This window comes from Gavialis gangeticus, unplaced genomic scaffold, assembly GCF_001723915.1.
Source record: "Gavialis gangeticus isolate Ggan-Ray unplaced genomic scaffold, GavGan_comp1, whole genome shotgun sequence".
Lineage (NCBI taxonomy): Eukaryota > Metazoa > Chordata > Crocodylia > Gavialidae > Gavialis > Gavialis gangeticus.
Window position 1 is genome coordinate 1,106,200 of NW_017728965.1, and position 19,133 is coordinate 1,125,332.

At 44.1% G+C, this 19,133-nt stretch overlaps 1 protein-coding gene across 1 annotated transcript in view; it reads right to left on the reverse strand.

The window, feature by feature from the left end:
• Positions 1–4,170: 4,170 nt before the first annotated feature.
• DOCK5 (dedicator of cytokinesis 5) overlaps positions 4,171–19,133 on the reverse strand; it is a 122,217-nt gene continuing 107,254 nt past the window's right edge. The window contains exons 43-51 of the mRNA XM_019504075.1: positions 18,996–19,082; positions 18,328–18,504; positions 16,183–16,266; positions 15,343–15,480; positions 15,061–15,227; positions 13,240–13,417; positions 9,324–9,462; positions 7,559–7,674; positions 4,171–5,509 (exon numbers count right to left, since the gene is read on the reverse strand). Of these exons, the coding sequence (XP_019359620.1) occupies positions 5,408–5,509; positions 7,559–7,674; positions 9,324–9,462; positions 13,240–13,417; positions 15,061–15,227; positions 15,343–15,480; positions 16,183–16,266; positions 18,328–18,504; positions 18,996–19,082 (1,188 nt within the window). The 3' untranslated portion in view covers positions 4,171–5,407. The remainder of the gene's footprint in view (positions 5,510–7,558; positions 7,675–9,323; positions 9,463–13,239; positions 13,418–15,060; positions 15,228–15,342; positions 15,481–16,182; positions 16,267–18,327; positions 18,505–18,995; positions 19,083–19,133) is intronic.

Consider the following 19,133-nt stretch of genomic DNA (forward strand, 5'->3'; position numbering starts at 1 on the left):
GACTTTATCAAGAACAAGAAGCAACTTAACACTGTAACCATCTTGTTCTCAAAAGACTCCTGGGTTTTGCAAAGCAGCTCCATGTAAGCATGGCAGGTAAACAGATAAACCCACACTGACACAATCACACTACTCACTCAGGACTAGATCTGGACCCCTCACTCAGGCAAAAATGTTCACTGCACTGAGTTTTGCTTAAATCAGGACTTCAGGATCAGGCCCTTCAGTAGGTGCGCATGTGCATATGGACTAGGAATAGCAGGAAGAGACTGCTTCCAAGCTAAAAAGAAAAGAAAACCCCGAGGTTTTCCAGTCAAGCAATGTCGATTTCCAAAAACAATGTGGATCTGACAAGTACCATGATGCACCAGAGAGAAAGGGTGAAACGTGGTCAAGATGTCCAGAAAGGTTTTCAAAGATTTCCCTGGAGAAGGCAGCAGCCCGTCAGACAGTACTCTGTGCGCTACAGCATATGTGATGTGACTACAGTGCGACTTCTAAAATGTCTCCAACTTGTTTTGTGATGTGAATCTGATATGACCTTTTAATGAATACAATCTGTTTATACAGCCATCCAAGAAACAACACAGAAGCATCTTCTGCAAGTTTTTGCTTTTACCCGGAATCAAACAGAAGCCAAAAAACCTATTAGAGAAGATAAAATTGTTCCAGTCTGAACAAAAATTAATTGCGAGAACACTGCTCTCGTGAAAAGGGCTTTGTTTAGGTTCCAACGGCTTCTGTTTTTCAATGAAGTAATGACACTAGTTTGGGCAGCATGAGCAGGAGTGATTATGGTACAAAAAAGTCTGCATTAGCGCCATGGTAAATGTTTTTTAATATTATACGTCTTATCCTCAGTAGTGATTTCAGTGGATCCGCTAAATTTTAACCAAATGATGATCTAGCTTTACAGTTAGAGATGTTCCCAATTCAGATCTTCGCAAAATCTGCAGCACGTGTGACAGGTAAGATAAAGAGTGCCACACTCTTCAAGTAAATCCAGCTCCCCCACAACACTGAAAAATCATAGCAACAAATAGGAAGTCAGCTCAAGACTTGGCTGACAGGATTTTGATGCAGTCACTCCAATACCATGCGACAAAAGAGATGCACAAACCCGGACAGATGGAATGTGCAATTCAGTTCTCTGAAAGGCTCAGAAGAACCAAAAGTTTTTAAAGTGACCTCTGGCAATCTACAAACTATGCTAAAAAAAGAGGCTGACTGTATAGCACGACAAACGTAAATCAAGGGAGGTGAGTGAAATTAATGTATGGAACACAACTAAAAAGTTGTCATAACCGACATGCACCTTTGGATAAGTGATGACTATGGGTCTGACCCAAAGCTCACCCAGTGATCCTGGGATCAGTCTCTCAGGAAGATATACAAAACCATTCGGTGCATTCTTGAAGTCTACTAACTCTACTACTTGAAAAAATAATGGAGCAGGTATAAATGGAAGCTATGGCTGAAATAACAGAAGGGAAAAATATAGAGCACTGGACAGTGAACATATTAAATACTGTCCCACAAGAAGCAGTAGGAATTGGCAGGAAGATAAGAATGTCTATTAGTATGATCCAGTATTCATGGAAGCGAATGAAAAATATTCCCATTCATTTTGAGAAGGTTTTGAAATGCCAATTTCACAGTCATTCTTCTAACCGTAACTGCTTTTAATGAGTCCTTCATTCCATTTAGTTCAGAGGTAATAACTGAACACTTTAAAACAGGAAACAAGTTTGACACTTCTTAAAATTATCATTTAGTCCCTAAGTATTAAAAACAAAATGAACATGTTTTAAGCAAAGATCAGGACAGGAGGAAACACTTGTCTCAGGCACTGTGTAAATCACAATACAAGCTTTATTCAAGGTCAGAAAAGCTTTCCAGAAGCTGCAGGATCAGACTGCAGTACCATCATGAAAGTTAGGGTTAGCAAGCCTAATTACTACTCAGAAGAGAAAAACTCCACATCCCAAAAGTGTCTCACTAATTCACCTTTTTGCAAGCTTACTCTCACTTCCCCAGTGCAAATCAGCTTCATCTCAATTCATGTCAATGGAGTAACTGTATTATCTCGCAAACAATATGTCCCGTGATATGATACACACCCTAACCTTAGTCCTTGGACCAACAGGGCTACAACCTACACCCCTTAAAGTGATTTTAAGCACTTGTTATGCAGCTCAAAGTTATGCCAGGGCATAACTGAGAGCCCCTGAACAATTAAGGTATGCCACTTCCCACAGATTTGCTGCACAGATTGAAGTCCCCAGGTAGCTCTCACCCCCACCTGTACAGCAGGGACAGAAACCTGTCCCGGCTCACAAGCCCTTAAGTGGCAACTCGGCTAGCGCTCCTAGTCCTGCCCCTGCTCACCAGGCATCAAGGGCGGCAGCTCTCAACTTTGTTCAGACCACGACCCATTTGTAAACATTGAAGGCCAGTCCCCACATGGTGCCCCTCACTCCTGACCCGCTGCCCCCCACCCCCAGCCTCACAGTGAGCGGGACTAAAAGCGCCTCCCACCATACCAGAACATGAGTATAGATGCCCCTAGTGACAAGTCACACTTCGGCAGCTGAGGGACAGTCAGAGAAGGTTTGTAGACTAAGGATGCGACTGCTCCAAACTCCAAAGGTAGCACTAACACTGATCAACTTTTATGTGGCTCACAGCATAAGGTGTAACAAGGCCCTCCTTCAGCTGCCTGAACCGTAATGCACCAGCTGCTGCACGGGGGACTGGGAATCAAAGCAGGGTGCTTCTATCCCAGTCAGAGAGATCAGCTTCCCCGCTTAATACACACACCTCAACTTTATGAGGCTGATTCAGAGGGGAAAACTACACGTTGTGTGCAACAATACACAGTATATATTGCCAGACTTGAGATGGAGATCAGACTATTACAAATCTATAGGCCAGATCCTCATCTGGTGCAAACTGTTTTAATTTAACTGAGATCAATTAAGGATTAGGAATAAACACCCAAACCTATATCAAGGATCCGTATACTCCTAAACGCTGGATAAATATATAGATCCTAACTCCTTAGCTGGCCCCTCTCTGAGATTTTTTTCTGAGATTCTGAAATGAAAGAGGAACAACAGTTATTCAGTGACTGGGTTTTTTTTTCCTTCCCTTGAGTACATCGGTGGAAAGAACTCACGGAGTACAACAGAAATGTTTATAAACAGGATACTGGGCAGGGTGACGTGGCAAGCATTCTGCCTAAGAACAGAGTGAACGACTCCTCCTTATAAATTAGAAAATAAAACTCTGTTGGCTTTTAAGCTGCCTGTGAACGCGGCAGAAACTGGCAGCTCCGACTTCAAGGTGTACAAAGAAAGCTTTTAATTATGAAGATTTTAAAAAGTGTCCCTAAGCATCAATTCTACAATAGGCAGCTCAGCACAACAAAAAAAAATCTACTCCCATCTGTTGTTCCTCTGGATCCTACGGAGCAGAAAGACTACCATGCATTTCGAAAGACAAAACTGACCTTAAAATTCATCGCAACTGAAGTGCTCCACAAGCTTTATGCTAGCCCTTTGCTTAGGTGAGTTTCAGCCCAAGAAACCACCAAACAACTTCAGAAACAAGTCGCTATTTTAGCTTAGACCTCACAAAGTGCAAATCAATCTGTCAATGCTACTGGTGTTAAATCAAAAAAAGGGTGAAATCCTGGTACCAGTCAAGTCAAATAGCTGAAGTCCTATAGGCTTTAACAGACTCAGGGTTTTATTCATAAACTTCAGTCACCAGGACAGTCCAGCTGTGGAAGCCAAGTGAATCTACAGTCCATTTGATCCATGAATAAGGAGATCAATGCTTCTATTGCACGTTGATAAGTCTGCCAGCCACTGTACAACCTACAGGAAATAACTATAATTCTACTAATTTGGAACATCTATTTTTGCATGAATTACATTATAAAAAACCTATTTTCTTTATTTCAGAGGAATGTAAAGAATGCTGCTGACGCACACTAAAAAACAACAAAGTGGAATGAATTATGAGAGGAATTAGAGCAGATTCCACAAAACATCCTTTAACTGCACAAGTCAGCAAAGAACACAAAGTTGGAGTAATCCAGGGTATTAAAATGCATAAGATTACACTGCCAAGTCTTTCATGTCCATCCCAGTAATAACCATGACTTAGTTTGGTCAGGTGTTTAGCAGACAAAGCACAATGTAAACTGCAGGACAAAAAGGCACAGTGGTCGGAGTGTTGCAATAATTGGGTGCTGTAAAGGGAAGTGTATTTGTGACCACCTGGATTTGAAGCTTTTTGGTCAAGAGTTTAATTCACATTCTTCCAAGCCCACTTTTGCATCTGCTAACTTCAAAATTCATAATGTACAGCCTTGCCCCCATAATCCCTGCCCCCCACCCCAGTCATCTTCATGAGATGCTTATAACAACTTCACCTCAGCTGATCCTAAAGTAATTTGTGTCATGGGAGTGAAAACTTACACCACTACTTAGTTGTTAAAATCAACTAAATGGTGTACAAAGTCCCAGTGTGCGTACAGGTTGGTAGACAGCAGCATTCAAGGCAAGCTTCAACTGCACTGCAGTATTAAGTGAACAATCAACAGCCAAAGTATGAAGAGAAGTGGTGAACCTGTACTCTCCATTGGGAGTGAGCTACCTCTATTTTTGGAGCAGGACTGGCAATTCTCCCATCATTCTTAAAACACAGGAGTGATCTACAGCAATGCCTGGTTCAGGCAGGTGATGCTCAGTTGATGCTTCCATTAGATCTCGGCATGCAATCAAAACTCCAGGAAGCAACTTGAATGGAGTCATGGCATCCCATGCAGACACCTGCTGCCTTGATGGGCTGCATTTTGCAGATAGGGAAGGCTGCCATCCATTTCATATGAATTAAGGCTTTTCTACATTTTCGGTTTTTGCACCATTGTAGCTGCACAATTGTGAGGCTGTAATGTACACATGCAGCAAAAATATACAGAAGGTATTGCACTGATGCGACTTACCTTGATGTGCACACTGATGCACGTCATGTTTTGTACCAGTGGAGCAGCTCTAGATGCTGGCGCTGCTGAATTCATATTAGTGGCAAAAAACAAGAAAACCAGCCTGAGCAGTTTCTTAGCTCCTGCTCACATAGCCTCCATTTTAAAACTGGGAGATTCTCCAAAGGTTAGTGCCTCAATTGTGTAGGTAAAATTGGAAGGTTGGAAATTTAAAATATACTTAGTTCAAACGGCTTATTTTGCAATTACCTACAGGAAAACTTCCAGGGAAGGGACAGGAAAGGAAAGCCAAATTGCCCATCTTTATAGCTGGAGAAACCCAACACATGTCAATAAAAAGAAAGCAGCCATTTCAATCAAGGTGCTAAAGAGCATGCAGAAGAGTGCTAATCCTCATTGCAGTCCCTGCTCAGAAGAGAGGACGCTGGATTTTCTTGCCTTCGGAGGTGGAGGGGGAGGTTTGACTTCACGTCTGCTGGGCAGTGGTGGGGCAACCTGAGAAGATAAAACCCATAACCAGAAAGTTGAGGACGGCTGCTGAGCCAGATGACATACCTCTAGAAGAGGCTGCATTCCCTGCTGTTCATTTCAGGATTAAAGCCTTGAAATCTACTGCATGCAGTGTTTTCCAGTGCCAGATATAAGCAATGAGCGGCAAATAAGCAAATACACATTCCCAGACAGTGGAAATAAAGCTTGGTCTTCTTACAGTAGGGGTTTGCAGATAGATAAATTTCAGTTCTGCTTCCGACTGCTGTCTGACCTTGGAAAAGTCAGTTCCCTTTCTGCCACGGCTTTTTCTATTTGTAATATGGGAACAATACTACTTGCACAATACTGGAGCCTTACAATGTGTCATGATGGGTAAATTTTCCTGATTTTCCACTGAACTTCACCTTGCATAGGCACTTACTCAAGTACAGGGAGGATCAAGAAGATATAAAATGCCAATAAATCAGAATGGTACAAATGACTTGACATACTGCACAGAACCAAAAAAAATCCAACTACATGTGCCTGTAGAGAAAGCCACGCCCCTTGCTGCACAAACAGGTGGGATTTTAAAGACTTTATTTCTGCACAAATCTGCACTTGTGGTTTCTTCTGATTTTATGCTTTACTTTAAGTGGTGTGCCAAGGGGCGCATTTTTGAACAAACATACTCAAAAGAAGGCTGGATGAGCAAGACAGCATATGTTCTCCCTTTGCTCAGCCCCAATGCCTGGATTTCAAGACTAATTAACAGGGGAGGGGTTCTCACATAATAGTGTGCTGAAGCTCTTTGGAAAATACTTTTACAATGTTTCTTTATGGGCCTCTGAGTCAGTCCGATTTGGCTGCAGGCCAAGGTCAATGACAATGAAGTGATCAAGAGCATGCTAGTAATTAGTTTTCTTACAATACTCAAGGGAAGGCAGCTCTTTATTAATCCTCTGGAACCAACAACTCCCAGAGCATCCATGGAGTTCGTATATTTTTTGCCATCGCATTACCTAGCACGGTAATACAGCCCCATTTCAGAAGCTGAGTCGAGTCAGACTGGGTGAGGATTTAAAGAAGCAACATTTCAGTGGTGGACAAACTGACTCTTATCCATAGCTGGGATATTTGCACGTTAGACTTGAAAATCATTTAGGGATCTTTTGCAATACAAGATCTAACAGTAACATAGATGTGAAGTAAGACTATAATGCCCCAGTGAGATGGTGACTTGGATCATGGCCACAATCGTTACAAATGGGGCATCTGTTCTCAGAACATGACAGGCTCTCACCCTTTGAAAAAAATCAGACACATTCAAAGTATCCTAGAGTTAGGGACACAAAAAGATGAGGCATGAGAATCATAAAGGCTTTTTGCAGACGTTAACTCCCCCTCTTCCCCCCCCCCAAAAAAAAGGCTTTCCCATGCTGAGCCCCACACATGCCCAGAAGATGCAGTGTGTTACTTCAATCCAGGTCGCCCGACATCTGTAGAGATCAGGTAACTTGAGTGGGGCTTTTTTGGTGCTTTTATGTAATAGCTGATTGAATCAGCTTTAGCTAAAAGCACCAGAAAGCCCCACTGAAGTGCCTAAACTTTACAGATGTTGCAGGGCCAAGCTAAAGCAACACACTGCTTCTTCCAGCATAGCACATTTGGGGTGGGGGGACATTTGCAAGTAACCTAATTTGCATATGAAAAAAATCTTAGACTAGAAATTTTCACTCTCAAGTAATGAAGAATGCTGTGATATTTAACATGCTAACTAAAGCCATCAGGTTGGTTTGTGTTTTCAATAAAAAAGGGAAATACATTATTGTATACAGAAGACTTTGCTTAAGGAAGGAAACTGCATCCCTTTCAGCTGAAGAAGGGGACAGGCTTGATTGTCTTCCCTTTAAACGGAAAAGTTCTTGCTCTCTTGTGGTTTCAGAAAGTGAACCAGTAAACTGATTAGACAAGTTTCAAGTAGCACCACCCTAAAAGCAGCTTGGAAAAGTCCACTGGTGCTGCTTTCTCAAGAATAGGCTTCCAAAAAAGTGTCAGCTCCAATTTCCTTACCTCCGTAGAATTTCTTGGGTTGCTATTCTCATAGGGTTTGCTTTTGGGTGGAGGTGGGGGTGGGGTGCTCTGAAAGTTAGCAGCTGCCAGTCCATCAGCCTGCAGTGAGGGAAAACCTAGAAATAATTAAAATAAACAAACAAAAACAATTGAGAGACAAGGAAAGCTGCTGGGGGGGTATGGAACAGGGCTGACCACATATGATTTTTAAAGGAGTATCATTCTGTTTTGTTTGGTGCTCTAACGCTGCTAACAGGTCTCTTAGTATTTTAGCAGATAAACCTAAACAGATGTGTCAGACTGGAATCCCAGTTGAAATTCCCCTAACTTCAAAAGGCCCAGAAATTTTCTATGTTCAGAACATGAATGTAAACCCATGTGAAAAATGCATGCCTGGGAGAACAGAAAATTGAATCCATTATCGCAGCTGAAATGTTCAGAGGGGTTTCCTTTCTGCTTTGGCTTTCATCTGAGAAGTCACTTTGATTTTTAACTCCTACTGACAGGCTAGAGAAGAATTCAAACTTCTGAAGAATTTCTGGGGAGTTATCCCACTACCAGTGACAATGCTTTTTTGCTCTGCAAGTTTTTGGATTCGCTTCACATACCTCTCATAATTCAACATCTTGTGACTTTTGTCCTGAAAATGTTTTTCAAATTCTCTCATCTGAATTACATACTGAATCAGAGGCTCAAGATGCCTCTATAATCCAGCCTCTCAGCATTTGAGAAAAAATGCTCTAATTCTCTTTCCATACAGGCTTTAGATTGGGTTACCTCAGACTTCAGCAAAGTTATTCTTGTTTTTTTTTCAGTGTAAGAGGAAACTCAGCCCTCAAATGTAAACCTCTCTCCCTTTTAAACACGGTATAAAGCAGAAGATCCAAGAAACACATCAAGGAATTGGGAAAGTCTTTAATAATGGGCCTTTTGTTATACTTTTACCTTATATCGTATAACTGCATTTCATTTGAAGCAGAAGCAACTTGCCTAACCTATTAAGAGAAAATTCTTCTCTCTCAACCACTTTTAATGTACCAGATGAAATCACAGAAACCTAGTTATGTTTCCTTATGAAGTATATTGTCACAAGACAGTGCTGAAGAACTAATTGGAACCTGAAATTTTCTGATTAGAAAGAAAAAGAGTGCAGCCTTGGCCAACACTTTTAACCAGAAACCTGTTTGAAAAGAAGTCTTTTGGACTAGTTTGGTTCTCACAAAATTTACTGACTTCCCTGGCATTGTCCTAGTTTATTCTGGTGTAAGAGAGAAGGGGAGCTGGCTCTACAAACCAAACACATGCTATTGTGATAGAGTCACTGGGCCCAATTTTCAGAGGCCTCCTCCGATTCTGCAGGTGCCCGCAAAAATTTGTGCTGGTAATTCACTCAGATGCTTAATGAACAACATCTGTTCCCTCAAATCATGGAAAACTAGGCTGAGGCCCGGGCCTGGCTTAGGCCCAGTGGTTCAAAATCATCGTTAATGAAAAGTTTAATTACAATTTAATGTGTTGCATGTAATAGGCCAACGTTATTTGAGGACACATGGCAACACAAAGCACATTAACAACGCAAACAGGAAATCAAGATTTCTTTCAATAAACTTTTATACTAGCGTCTCCCTCTCCTTGCAGCAATCTTTAAAGTTGGCACTAGCACAGAGAGCTGTAAAGCTATCTCTGCAAATATAGGGTAATTTCTTTCATCACAGACCCTGTGCAGACAGAAGTGGAAAGCAAGCTGCAATGCTACAGGACTTACTTTGGGTTCTCAGGGTTTTGGGAGTGATCGCTGGTGGACTGAGTGGTGCTGACTGCTGGAGTGAGGAATCCTGAAGCAGTGTCAATCTGTTGTCTCCTAATTGAAGACTCTTTGGCCTCTGCGCTTTTCCCGACGCGCACTGAGGGAAAACAGAGTAAACAAAACCTTTGGAAGTTGGCAAGGTTGCTGCACACATATCGAATAACCAAACCTGTCAAAAGGGCATCAACATGCACCAGAACAGCCACATACAGGAGAGAAAGGTGCATTCAGGTGAAACATGAAAGTGCAAGCAAAGAACTGGATAAGCAGTGTCAAAAAGGATATTGCCATAGCCTACAACACTAGGAAAGAAGCAAAGCTGCTAACATTTTCAACAGGATCTTAGCAAGCATTAGTGGATGGGTCCACACGTTCATTAGATCCAGGAGCAATTTACTTGCAAGCAAATGCTCCCGGGCAGGCGTCTACACGTGCAGGAAAGTAGGGGCAATTTGCTGCAAACTGCTAATGGCAGCAAACTACTCCCGTTTCCTGGAGCCCTGCAATGGGCCCCTGCCACCACCAGGGGGAAGCTCTAGACTCCTCCTGGGTACTAGCCCAGGGGCTGGCAGGGAGAACAGGGCCAGGAGACAGCCGTCTCCTGGTCACTGGAGGGAGGGAACAATGTCCCCCTCCCCTGGCAGCAGGGTGCTCCTGGGCCTATCCCCCTGATTAAGGCAGGGGACTTGGAAAGAGCTGTGGGGGGGGGGGGGGACAGGTGCCAGCCCCCTGCCCTGATCCACTGGTGGGGCAGCTAGCAGCGAGCCCCTGGCTGGGCAGGGAATCCCACGATCACAAAGCTGAACAGGGAACAGACACCCCAGCTCCCACCCTGTGATCATCATGAAGTGAGGGCTGGGAACTGTTCCGGTCAGGGGCAAGTCTCAGCCCCGTGCCCTGACCAGCTAATAGAGGCATAAGGCTTAGAAAGAGCTGCAGGGGTGGGGCAGGTCATAGATTTCATAGACATTAGGGCTGGAAGGGACCTTGGAAGATCATCGAGTCCAGGCCCCTGCCCCTGCCCCAGGGGCAGGTCCCAGCCCTCTGCCCCATCCACCATGTCAAAGAAAAATCTTAAGTTTGGTGCTGCCATTACAGGGAATTGAAACTACAGACAGGCCCCTAGTATGTGCCCTCTGGGTGACCTGGAGGCTTGTCAATCACAGAGCATGAGGTAAAGCATGCTCAGTTCACTGACTGCATGATATAATTTGACTAGAAACTTCTCCATGAGGAGTGTTCTGATTGGCCACTAAATTCTTATAAAAGGTTTGTGAGCTGCCACCCGGGGGTGGTGAGGTGGTATGTGTGCGTTTTGGAAGAGAGACTCTGCTTGATCCTGTGAGCAGAAGCTGCCTTTGCAGGGACTCTCTCACAGGGAGAGAACGATCCTGTGAGCAGAGGCTGCGGACGGCGGGTGGAGCGACTCATCTTCTCGATCTCGGTTACGGGACTGTTTGGCTTCTCATCTCCGACCTCGGCTTACGGACTGTCTTTTGGACTGGCGTCACGACCCCGTTCCTCGGTTCGCTACGTTACAGTTTTTGTTGTTTGTTATCCCGTTCATGAGCTGTTGACCAGCCCTGGGACTAGCTAGTGGGCAGCTGCACCTATCCCTCAGGGGGTAGAAAGCAAGGGCTCGCTAGTGAACCCCGTGGGCCAACAGACCCCTTTGTTGCTCGTTATACTGTAACTGAAGAAATATCTGAGCCTCCGCTTCCCAAGCGTGAGTAAATAAATCATCTTTGTTTAAACTTCCCGTACAGCTCGCACTCCACCGCCGCTAATCCCACCTGTTCATATTCCAATGGCCACCCCGGCCCACCGTGACCTTGGGGCCCGATTCACTCGGTGTTCAGTTACCCCGACACACCAGTGGGGCAACTAGCAGCAAGCTCCTTCCCAGGTGGGGAATCCCTTCCCAAGCTGGGGGCTAGCTGCTAGCTGCCCCACCAGCAGATTAAGGCAGGGGGCTGGGACCTGTCCCTCCCCTGCAGCTCTTTCCAAGTCTCCTGCCCCAATCAGGGAGCCAAGCCCAGGAGCTCCCTGCTGCCAGGGTAGGGGGACATTGTCCCTGCCCTGGCAGCAGGCAGCCCCACCAAGGCCAGGGAGCAATGTCCCACCCCAGCCAGAAGACAGCCATCTCCTGGCCTGATTCTCCCTGCCAGCCCCTGAGCTAGTACTCAGGGGAAGCATAGAACTCCTTGGGTTGATGGCAGGGGCCCATTGCAGGGCCCCAGGAAGCAGGAGTAGTTTGCTGCCATTAGCAGCAAACTGCTCCCTCTTCCCTGCATGTTTAGACATCTGCCCAGGTGCATTTACTCAGAATTAAACTGCTCCCAGATCTAATGTATGTGTAGACACACCCACTGATACTTAACAAGATCCCACTGAAAATTTTATCAGCATTGTCACTCTACTAGTGCTGTAGGCTATAGCAATATCCTTTTTAACATTGCTTATCCAGTTCTTCACTTGCACTTTTTATCCAGTTCTTTGTTTGAGGAGCTGGAAGATAAGGATCTCCCAGCCCCCCACCCCCACCATGATTTCCGAGCATCTGAGCAGGGGGCTTGGAGCTCCCTGCTGCTGGGGCAGGGGTACATAGTTCCTGCCTGGGCTCTGATGGCGGAGCCCAACCTGGCAGCGGTCAGTTCTCAGGGGCAGGGCACAATCCATCACTTGCAGGCACTACTGCACAGTAACTAATCACAAGTAAAATTTGCTGCTTGCATTTGCAGGTAGCAAATTTACTCATGATTAGCCAAGTTTACTGCGTAGTAAGTGTGTGGAAGTATAGATGCATAGCCTACTGCACATTAACCATGTGCTACTGTGCAGTAAAGCATCTTATGTAGACACCCAAGAATGGGTTCTTTTTAAACCATCTCAATATATCCATTAAAGGAGGACATTTTTTATGTCAAAGAAAATTCAAAGTAGAAAGTGGCTGTATTTGATCTACCTGTTCTGTGAATCATCTGGAAAATCCTTGGAAGCAGGACTGGGAGTGACTGTGTGTGTCATTCCATCTAAAGGACTGCAGGTCTCATTCCATTTTGTTCCCACAGAGGAAGAGTGGTTTTACTCAAGGAATCCTACAGGTCCAGAACTCTGGAAATTGGGGTCCAGTTGTCAATTTGGACACGCTGTCTACATGTCTTTGGTTCATGTTACCCAACATCTCTGCTAAGATTTTCAGGGGTACTTGTGGGATTTAAGACACCAATATTCTACTTTTGGAAACTTAAGTCTTTCTTCTTTCCTTGAAAGTCCCTCTGCAAAATGGAAGTACTCAAAATGGAAATACACGCAGAGATGCCATAGAGGTCTGTTCATTAATGATCATGAAACACTTATGGTATGCCTACACAGTACCAAATATATACCTAAGCTAGCTCCTGAACTGAAAACAGTTCTTAGCCATATTTGATGGGAAGTGCACCTGACCTACTTACCTCTGAGAAGCAGAATAAATTCTTATCACACCTCTGCAAGGTAAGTCAGTAGGCAAGAAGCAGAACTAATTCTGAGTGGTTAAGATGTACCTGGTTATGTGAATACAAAGGAACCAATTCTGCAGTGGTGCTGGCTGCCTGGAACTGTCCTCCGTTTGAGAGAGAGAGAGGTTGCTGAGCACTTGAAAGGTGTAGGCCCCAACTGAAGACTCACTCCCTCAGTTTTGAAGTCTACTTGAAGTCAAACCACAGTGTGGCCCATGACAAGTTTTCCAAACAAAAGTAAAGTAATTGCTTTCCAAGGCTTTTGGTATTTGAACCCCTCCTAGCATTAAACAGAGATCCTAACAACAAGCAGGAGCGAAAGAAAAGGAAACACAAACAACTCACTGTGGACTTCAGTACTAGGATTTTACCATTTCGGAAGTCAAGTCATTGTCTGGCTCCTTTTCCACAATAACCTGAGACTTGCTAATACTCCAGTCCTTCCGCTTGAACTTGTTGATCCGGCTATCACCATCTTCTTTGACAGGCAGCTCCTCAGACCTGGAAGCAGTTGAAGTTCTTCTTTCCAAGAGAGGCTCAAGAATGGATCTACAGCCCACGCAGAAACAGCAAAACAAAAGCTGTTAGCATTTACCTTGTCTTTTCTTCCCCTATCTGCAAGCAGGCCATAAACTTTTATTGTATATAAGGGATTACTGTGCAAAATTGAGTAAGGAGCACAAGATTTTCATGCTCCAAAAGGTACTCTCATGCTTTAGGAAAGACCATCCAAGTACGTTATACATTACGCATGGAGTGGAGCGTGGTCCAGTGCATAGGGCAATGGGAGTTGGGAGACGGGGATCTGCCGTGGAAGTGCTTTAGGACCTTGGTTAAGTCACCTAGGCCCTGTGGCAATTACAGCTTCAAATACTTACGTGGACAAGTCACATCAGACAGGATTTAAGTTGTCTAACTTATTTTACTGCTGTTTTGCAGCTGGAAAACAAAGAGGCAGAGCTAATGCTCCATGACTGACTAAGCTCGCTGCAGATGCAATTTGGGCATCAACAGATTAAATCAGTGTCTCTCAACCTGTATGTGCAATGCAAGACTGGATATGGAGGAAGGAGCAGGTTGGTTGACCCCCAAAACCCACCTGCCCCAACTTCCTCTGTGGCCAGTTGCACTGCACAGTAGCTCTGGTATGGGAAGCAGCAGAGCCATCTTAGTGGATATGCTGCTTGAAGAGCAAATTAGCTGAAACACATCACTGGTTCGGGACAGTGGCGGCAGGCCAACAGGGTGCTGCCCCACCAGTTTCAGAAGACATGTTCAATCATGTCATGATTATGCAGGCTGGTCCAGCCTACTACGCATATGTGCACTAAGGCACCTTGGGGCTATCTCCTTACCGCTCCAATGGTTCATGTGCAGTAGAAACACTTCAACAGTTAGAATGGATCAAAATAACCACTTGTTTAAGTGAGCAGCAGGGTGCCTGTACTGATGCCCCAGCCCAGGTAAAGAGCTGTTGGGAGGAAGGCAGAAGATAGGGGGTGCCACATGCAGAGACATACACGTGGCCCCAGGCAGCCTGCAGAGCAGCTCCAGCAGGCAAGTGGGGGAGAAGGGGATTGAGGCCCCTGTAGGGAGGGAGCTAGGCAGGGCTGGGGCTGCAATATGTGGCTGCATGGCCCCAGTGGGGAGCAGGATGGGACCATGGGTGGCTCATCCAGGGGAGGGGGAGGACCGGCTCCACGCTGCCGCACGCACCACAGCAGAGCCAAGGCACATTTTCCCCCTTTGGCTCTCCCGCACCATGCCCCTAGACAAACTACCGGGCTCCGATTGTCCCATGACCTGGCCCAGCCAGGGCTCCATTCATAGTGAATGGGGCCCTGGCCAGGCTGGGTCGTGGGACAATCGGAGCCCAGCAGCTCCTCCAGGCACACTTGCGTTCAGCTCCCCTCCAAAATTCGTTTTTTCCCCCCTCCACCTATGTCACCCGCCCCACCCATCCCCAAGTTCACCAGCTGTGCCTGATTCAGGAGTAAGCTGGTTGTGGAAATGTGCAAGTCCCATCTAAGATCTGTGTCATCTTATAATTTGCCACCGAGATAAAATCTTACCTTAAAAATTCAAAGGACATTAGGAAACACCTTTCCATGAGATTATATTCAAATAGCCTAAACTCATAAAAGGCATTTCTACACCTCAAACATGACATTTTTAAATGGCTGGCTACTCACCCATCTGATCCTGGCCTGGAGGAGGTGCTCTCAGATGAGGTGGAGGATGTTGAGACTACAGAGGAAGTCACGGATGTGATAGACAGCCGTCTCAGTGTGGAAGACATGATGTAGGGCAGCACTACAGAGCCCGACCTGCTCTGCTTCCGCTCAGTAAAGGAAGAAGGCTGCAGAGAATGTTAAACAGAGCTCAGATTCACACTGGGAGAAGATGCTAGGTCTGAGGGTGCATTTGGTTTTGTCTCTTTAAAGTACCATGCTAAACAAACAAGACACGTTTACCAGAGTTATCACACCATAGAGCTTCTCCACCTTCTTCTTCAGCTCTTTGAAGCAGGATGTCAGTCTGTCATGCAGGGGCTTCAGCTGCTCAGTCAGTTTCTCACCATGAATCCTAATCCCTTCTGCTAGCAGTGGCATCTGAAAGCAGCAGCGAAATGCCAGGAAACAAAGGTTGCTATGAAAAAAGGTAACTTTCATGCTTCAGCATGTAAGGTGATTTCTGGAGGGATCAGGTAGGAGTTTTTTTGTTTTTTTGTTTTTTTTTTCTTTCTGACATTCACATGCCCTACCTCCTTTTTTTTCTATATACACATTGTATTGCATGTTTGTAGTATTTACTATATAAAACATGGGGATGCCATTTCTTCAGTCTCCAAAATAGTAGCTCTGACTTGGTTCCACCATATGGAAATGGGAACTGGGAGAAATGGAACAGGTTGATCCTCTACTGGGATAGACTTTTCATTAAAATGTCCTTCATGATTTTCATTGCCACACAAGGCTATGTGGCTCAGACTGCAAGACTTTTCAACAGACCAAACTCCCCAACTTTTTTGTAGTTAAGACGGGGGAAAAAAAAGAGGGGGATGTGTATTTAACTAGACGCAAAAGAAACACCTCCCTGAAAAAAAAGACAGTATATTCCAGAATACTGGTGGACTGCTCTATAGCATTACTTCAGTCTTTTGGACAATTATGGCCATTACACTACAATACTGCCTAAAGTAACTAACTACTATAACACCATTACTATTTGCTCATATAACATTTTTTCTCCTTGTGGTGCTCAAAAATAAAATATTGGGCAAAAACACCACACACACTGTCCCATTACATTACCTGTAAAGCAATTAATTGTTTAAGCAATTCAATTTTATCATTGTCTTCAGGGTGTTCTTGGACATACTTCTCTGTGAAAAAGGCCTGAAAACAAAGAGAAGAGCATTAAGGATGATATCATTTTTAAGCAGCTCTGGTCCTCAAGGATACCAACAGCAAGAGACAAATATCTCTACTGGTGAAAGAATGGTGAAGAAGCCAGTGTTTCCCCACGTTGAAAAATCAAAGCCCCAATATAAAGAACAGACTACCTAGGACAGCATAGTTCCGTAAATGTTTTTTTTAATGGATATATCAGTAGCAACTCCACCGTTAATACGATCTTGAGATTTTTAGTAACACCCTTGTTCAGTGAAGTACCTCTACTCCAAAAGGTAAGCAGGTACTTAAATTCCATTGATTTTTAAAAGCAAGTATATGCATAAAATTGAGCAAATGTTCGAGTCCTGTCCTGATCAGCAGCCTTGAACCAAAATTCCACTAATTTAAATATTGATTGAATTTAGTCTCAAAATTTATGATTACTGCTGAGGGGATAAGCAATTTTAAGACAGTACCTAGGCACAATACTCAATAAACTTTTCATCTACTTTGAACATGTTGCTCTGTCCTATTTCAACCTGGGTTCCCTTAACTGAACTGCGTGCACAAGGGTTTATGGGCCTAGCGATAACTTCCTAAACAGATGAATCACCTGCTGATGTCAATAGGAGCTTAGCCTGTGAAAAGAATGCAAAGTTAAGCCCAATTAGATTTTTCCCGAGTGTTTAATTATTAAAATGAAAAAAAGAGGGCCCATAGTCAAATCAGTCTTTTGGCTTTCAACTACAAAGGAAACAATTAAACACAAGATTCCAGCTGCCCGCAAAAACCAAAAATCTCTGCTGATCCGTAGTCAAGGTAGAAAAATATGAATTAAAAATGAGTACTTCCAGATGTGGTCACAGTTACTCTAAGCTTCCTCATTTTAACTGCTTTCCCACTTTCATAATTCTGAACTCAGTGTCAACTTTAATTCATAAAATGAGAATATGTTTGTCCCGATTCATCCCTGGTGGACTGTTCAACCTCTCTGGAATCAGCACATTTACACTGGGGATAATTGTGACCCAATCCTCTTTAACAGTTATGCTTCATCTCATAGGACAAACATTTTTGAAAATCAGGCACGTTTTTCGCACCATATACTGAGTCATCTTCAGGCTAAGGAATGGCATTATTTAGGACTTGCAACATGGAGAGGCAAAGCGCCAACGTGATTAAGGTCAACATCATTAAGAAGAGAGACATATGCCACACCAACAAATGTAAAAACTAAGAAGGGAGAGAAATATGTTCTTATTCCAAACTGACTTCTCTTTACTATGGCTCTACCTAGGTAAAATATAACTTTGAAAGCTGACAGGAACTGCTTTCAAAATCCCTGTGTGTCTCACCACTATCACTTTATAGTATTAAAATCCAGATACGTGCATCAATTTGCTAGTACTGCATAGTACTGCAATTCACAGTAATATGTGAAACCCTTACAAATCTTTAATATATTTTTTCCACCCAAAGCCCCTGTGAGGCAGGGCAGTGTTGCTATCCCCAAGCCAGACAGAAGCTAAGACTTACCACAGGCCACACAGAACACTTGTGGCACTGGAGGGAACTGAGCCAGGTCTCCCAAGTTCCAGGCCAACCAACCTGTCTCCTTTACCTGTGCTCTTACCATTTCTTCTTTGATAATAAGCAGATAAGGAAAAGGCTAAGAGAATTTCACAGCTGAGGAACTAAAGAACACAGATTTAATGATTTGCCCAAGGTGTAAATACAAGCAGGGAAGTAAACCCATTGCTCCTAAATCACAGGCTATTGTCCATTCTTATCCATCTCTGCCCACAGTTCTGGGACCAGGCTCCCAGAGCTTTTCACTTGTAGTACTTCTAGCAGTTCCACTACACAGTGCCAAATCCTCTCGGAGCAGTAGTTCCAGAAAGAACTGCTAACGCAGCAGAAAGTACAGGAGTGTCAACAACATGTCTTCTGCTGAGCAGTGGCAGAAGCCTTGCTTCACTCACCTGACATGGTCTAACTCTACCTGCAGAACTGGTATTTTAACTATTCTGAAGGATGCACAAGCTCTGAATGCAGCCAGCTGACCTTTTCGTAATTGGTGTATCCACCCATGACAGCTGGGTCCACAATGCCGTTCAGAAGCATGGAGAGTGGGTGCACAGGAAGGGCCCGGTCCCAGGCATGCTGCTGGACACTGTTGCTGATCTTCTCATTGGTTAACTCCATAGTTTCAATGGCATTCTCCAAGGGGCTTATCTCTTCCTGAATGGTAAACACATACGCAACTGTAAATCTTCCCTGATACCTGCTGAATGCAATGTTAGGAAATACCTGCTACCTGCTATGCAAATTTCAACCCATCAGTGACTGGCAGAGGCTGACAGCACATCATAGAACAGGACTGGCCCTGAATATTCTGCTGCCAGTAACCTACAGAAATAAAGGAACTCAACCCTACCTCAGTTTTAGGCACTGATTTAAGCATTTGTTTGAATGACATAAGCTGCTGTAAGGGTGAAGTGGCATGAGGTGCTTCGGATTAGGGAAAGAATTCTTTTCTATGATATCTTACAATTATCCAGGAATTTTTTTTTTTTGCCAGCACGTAGAACTGTACAGACAGGTACAATACGAGATGCGAACATCTACACTGGTCACTCCTAAACTTGATGGACCAAAGATCTGATCCTAAATGTTCTCTATATGTTGAAATACAAAACCTCTCTTGTAATCTACCCCTACAAAGTACTCACCGTTGTAATCTGTTTGACTTCAAACCATTTAAGGATGCCTGGGAATGAGTAGGCAGTTGTGTACATTGTTCTTTCTATCCACATAGTCTGTTTAGAGAAAGGAGAAAAAGGAGTGTGTAGAGGGATAGAAAAAAGGGG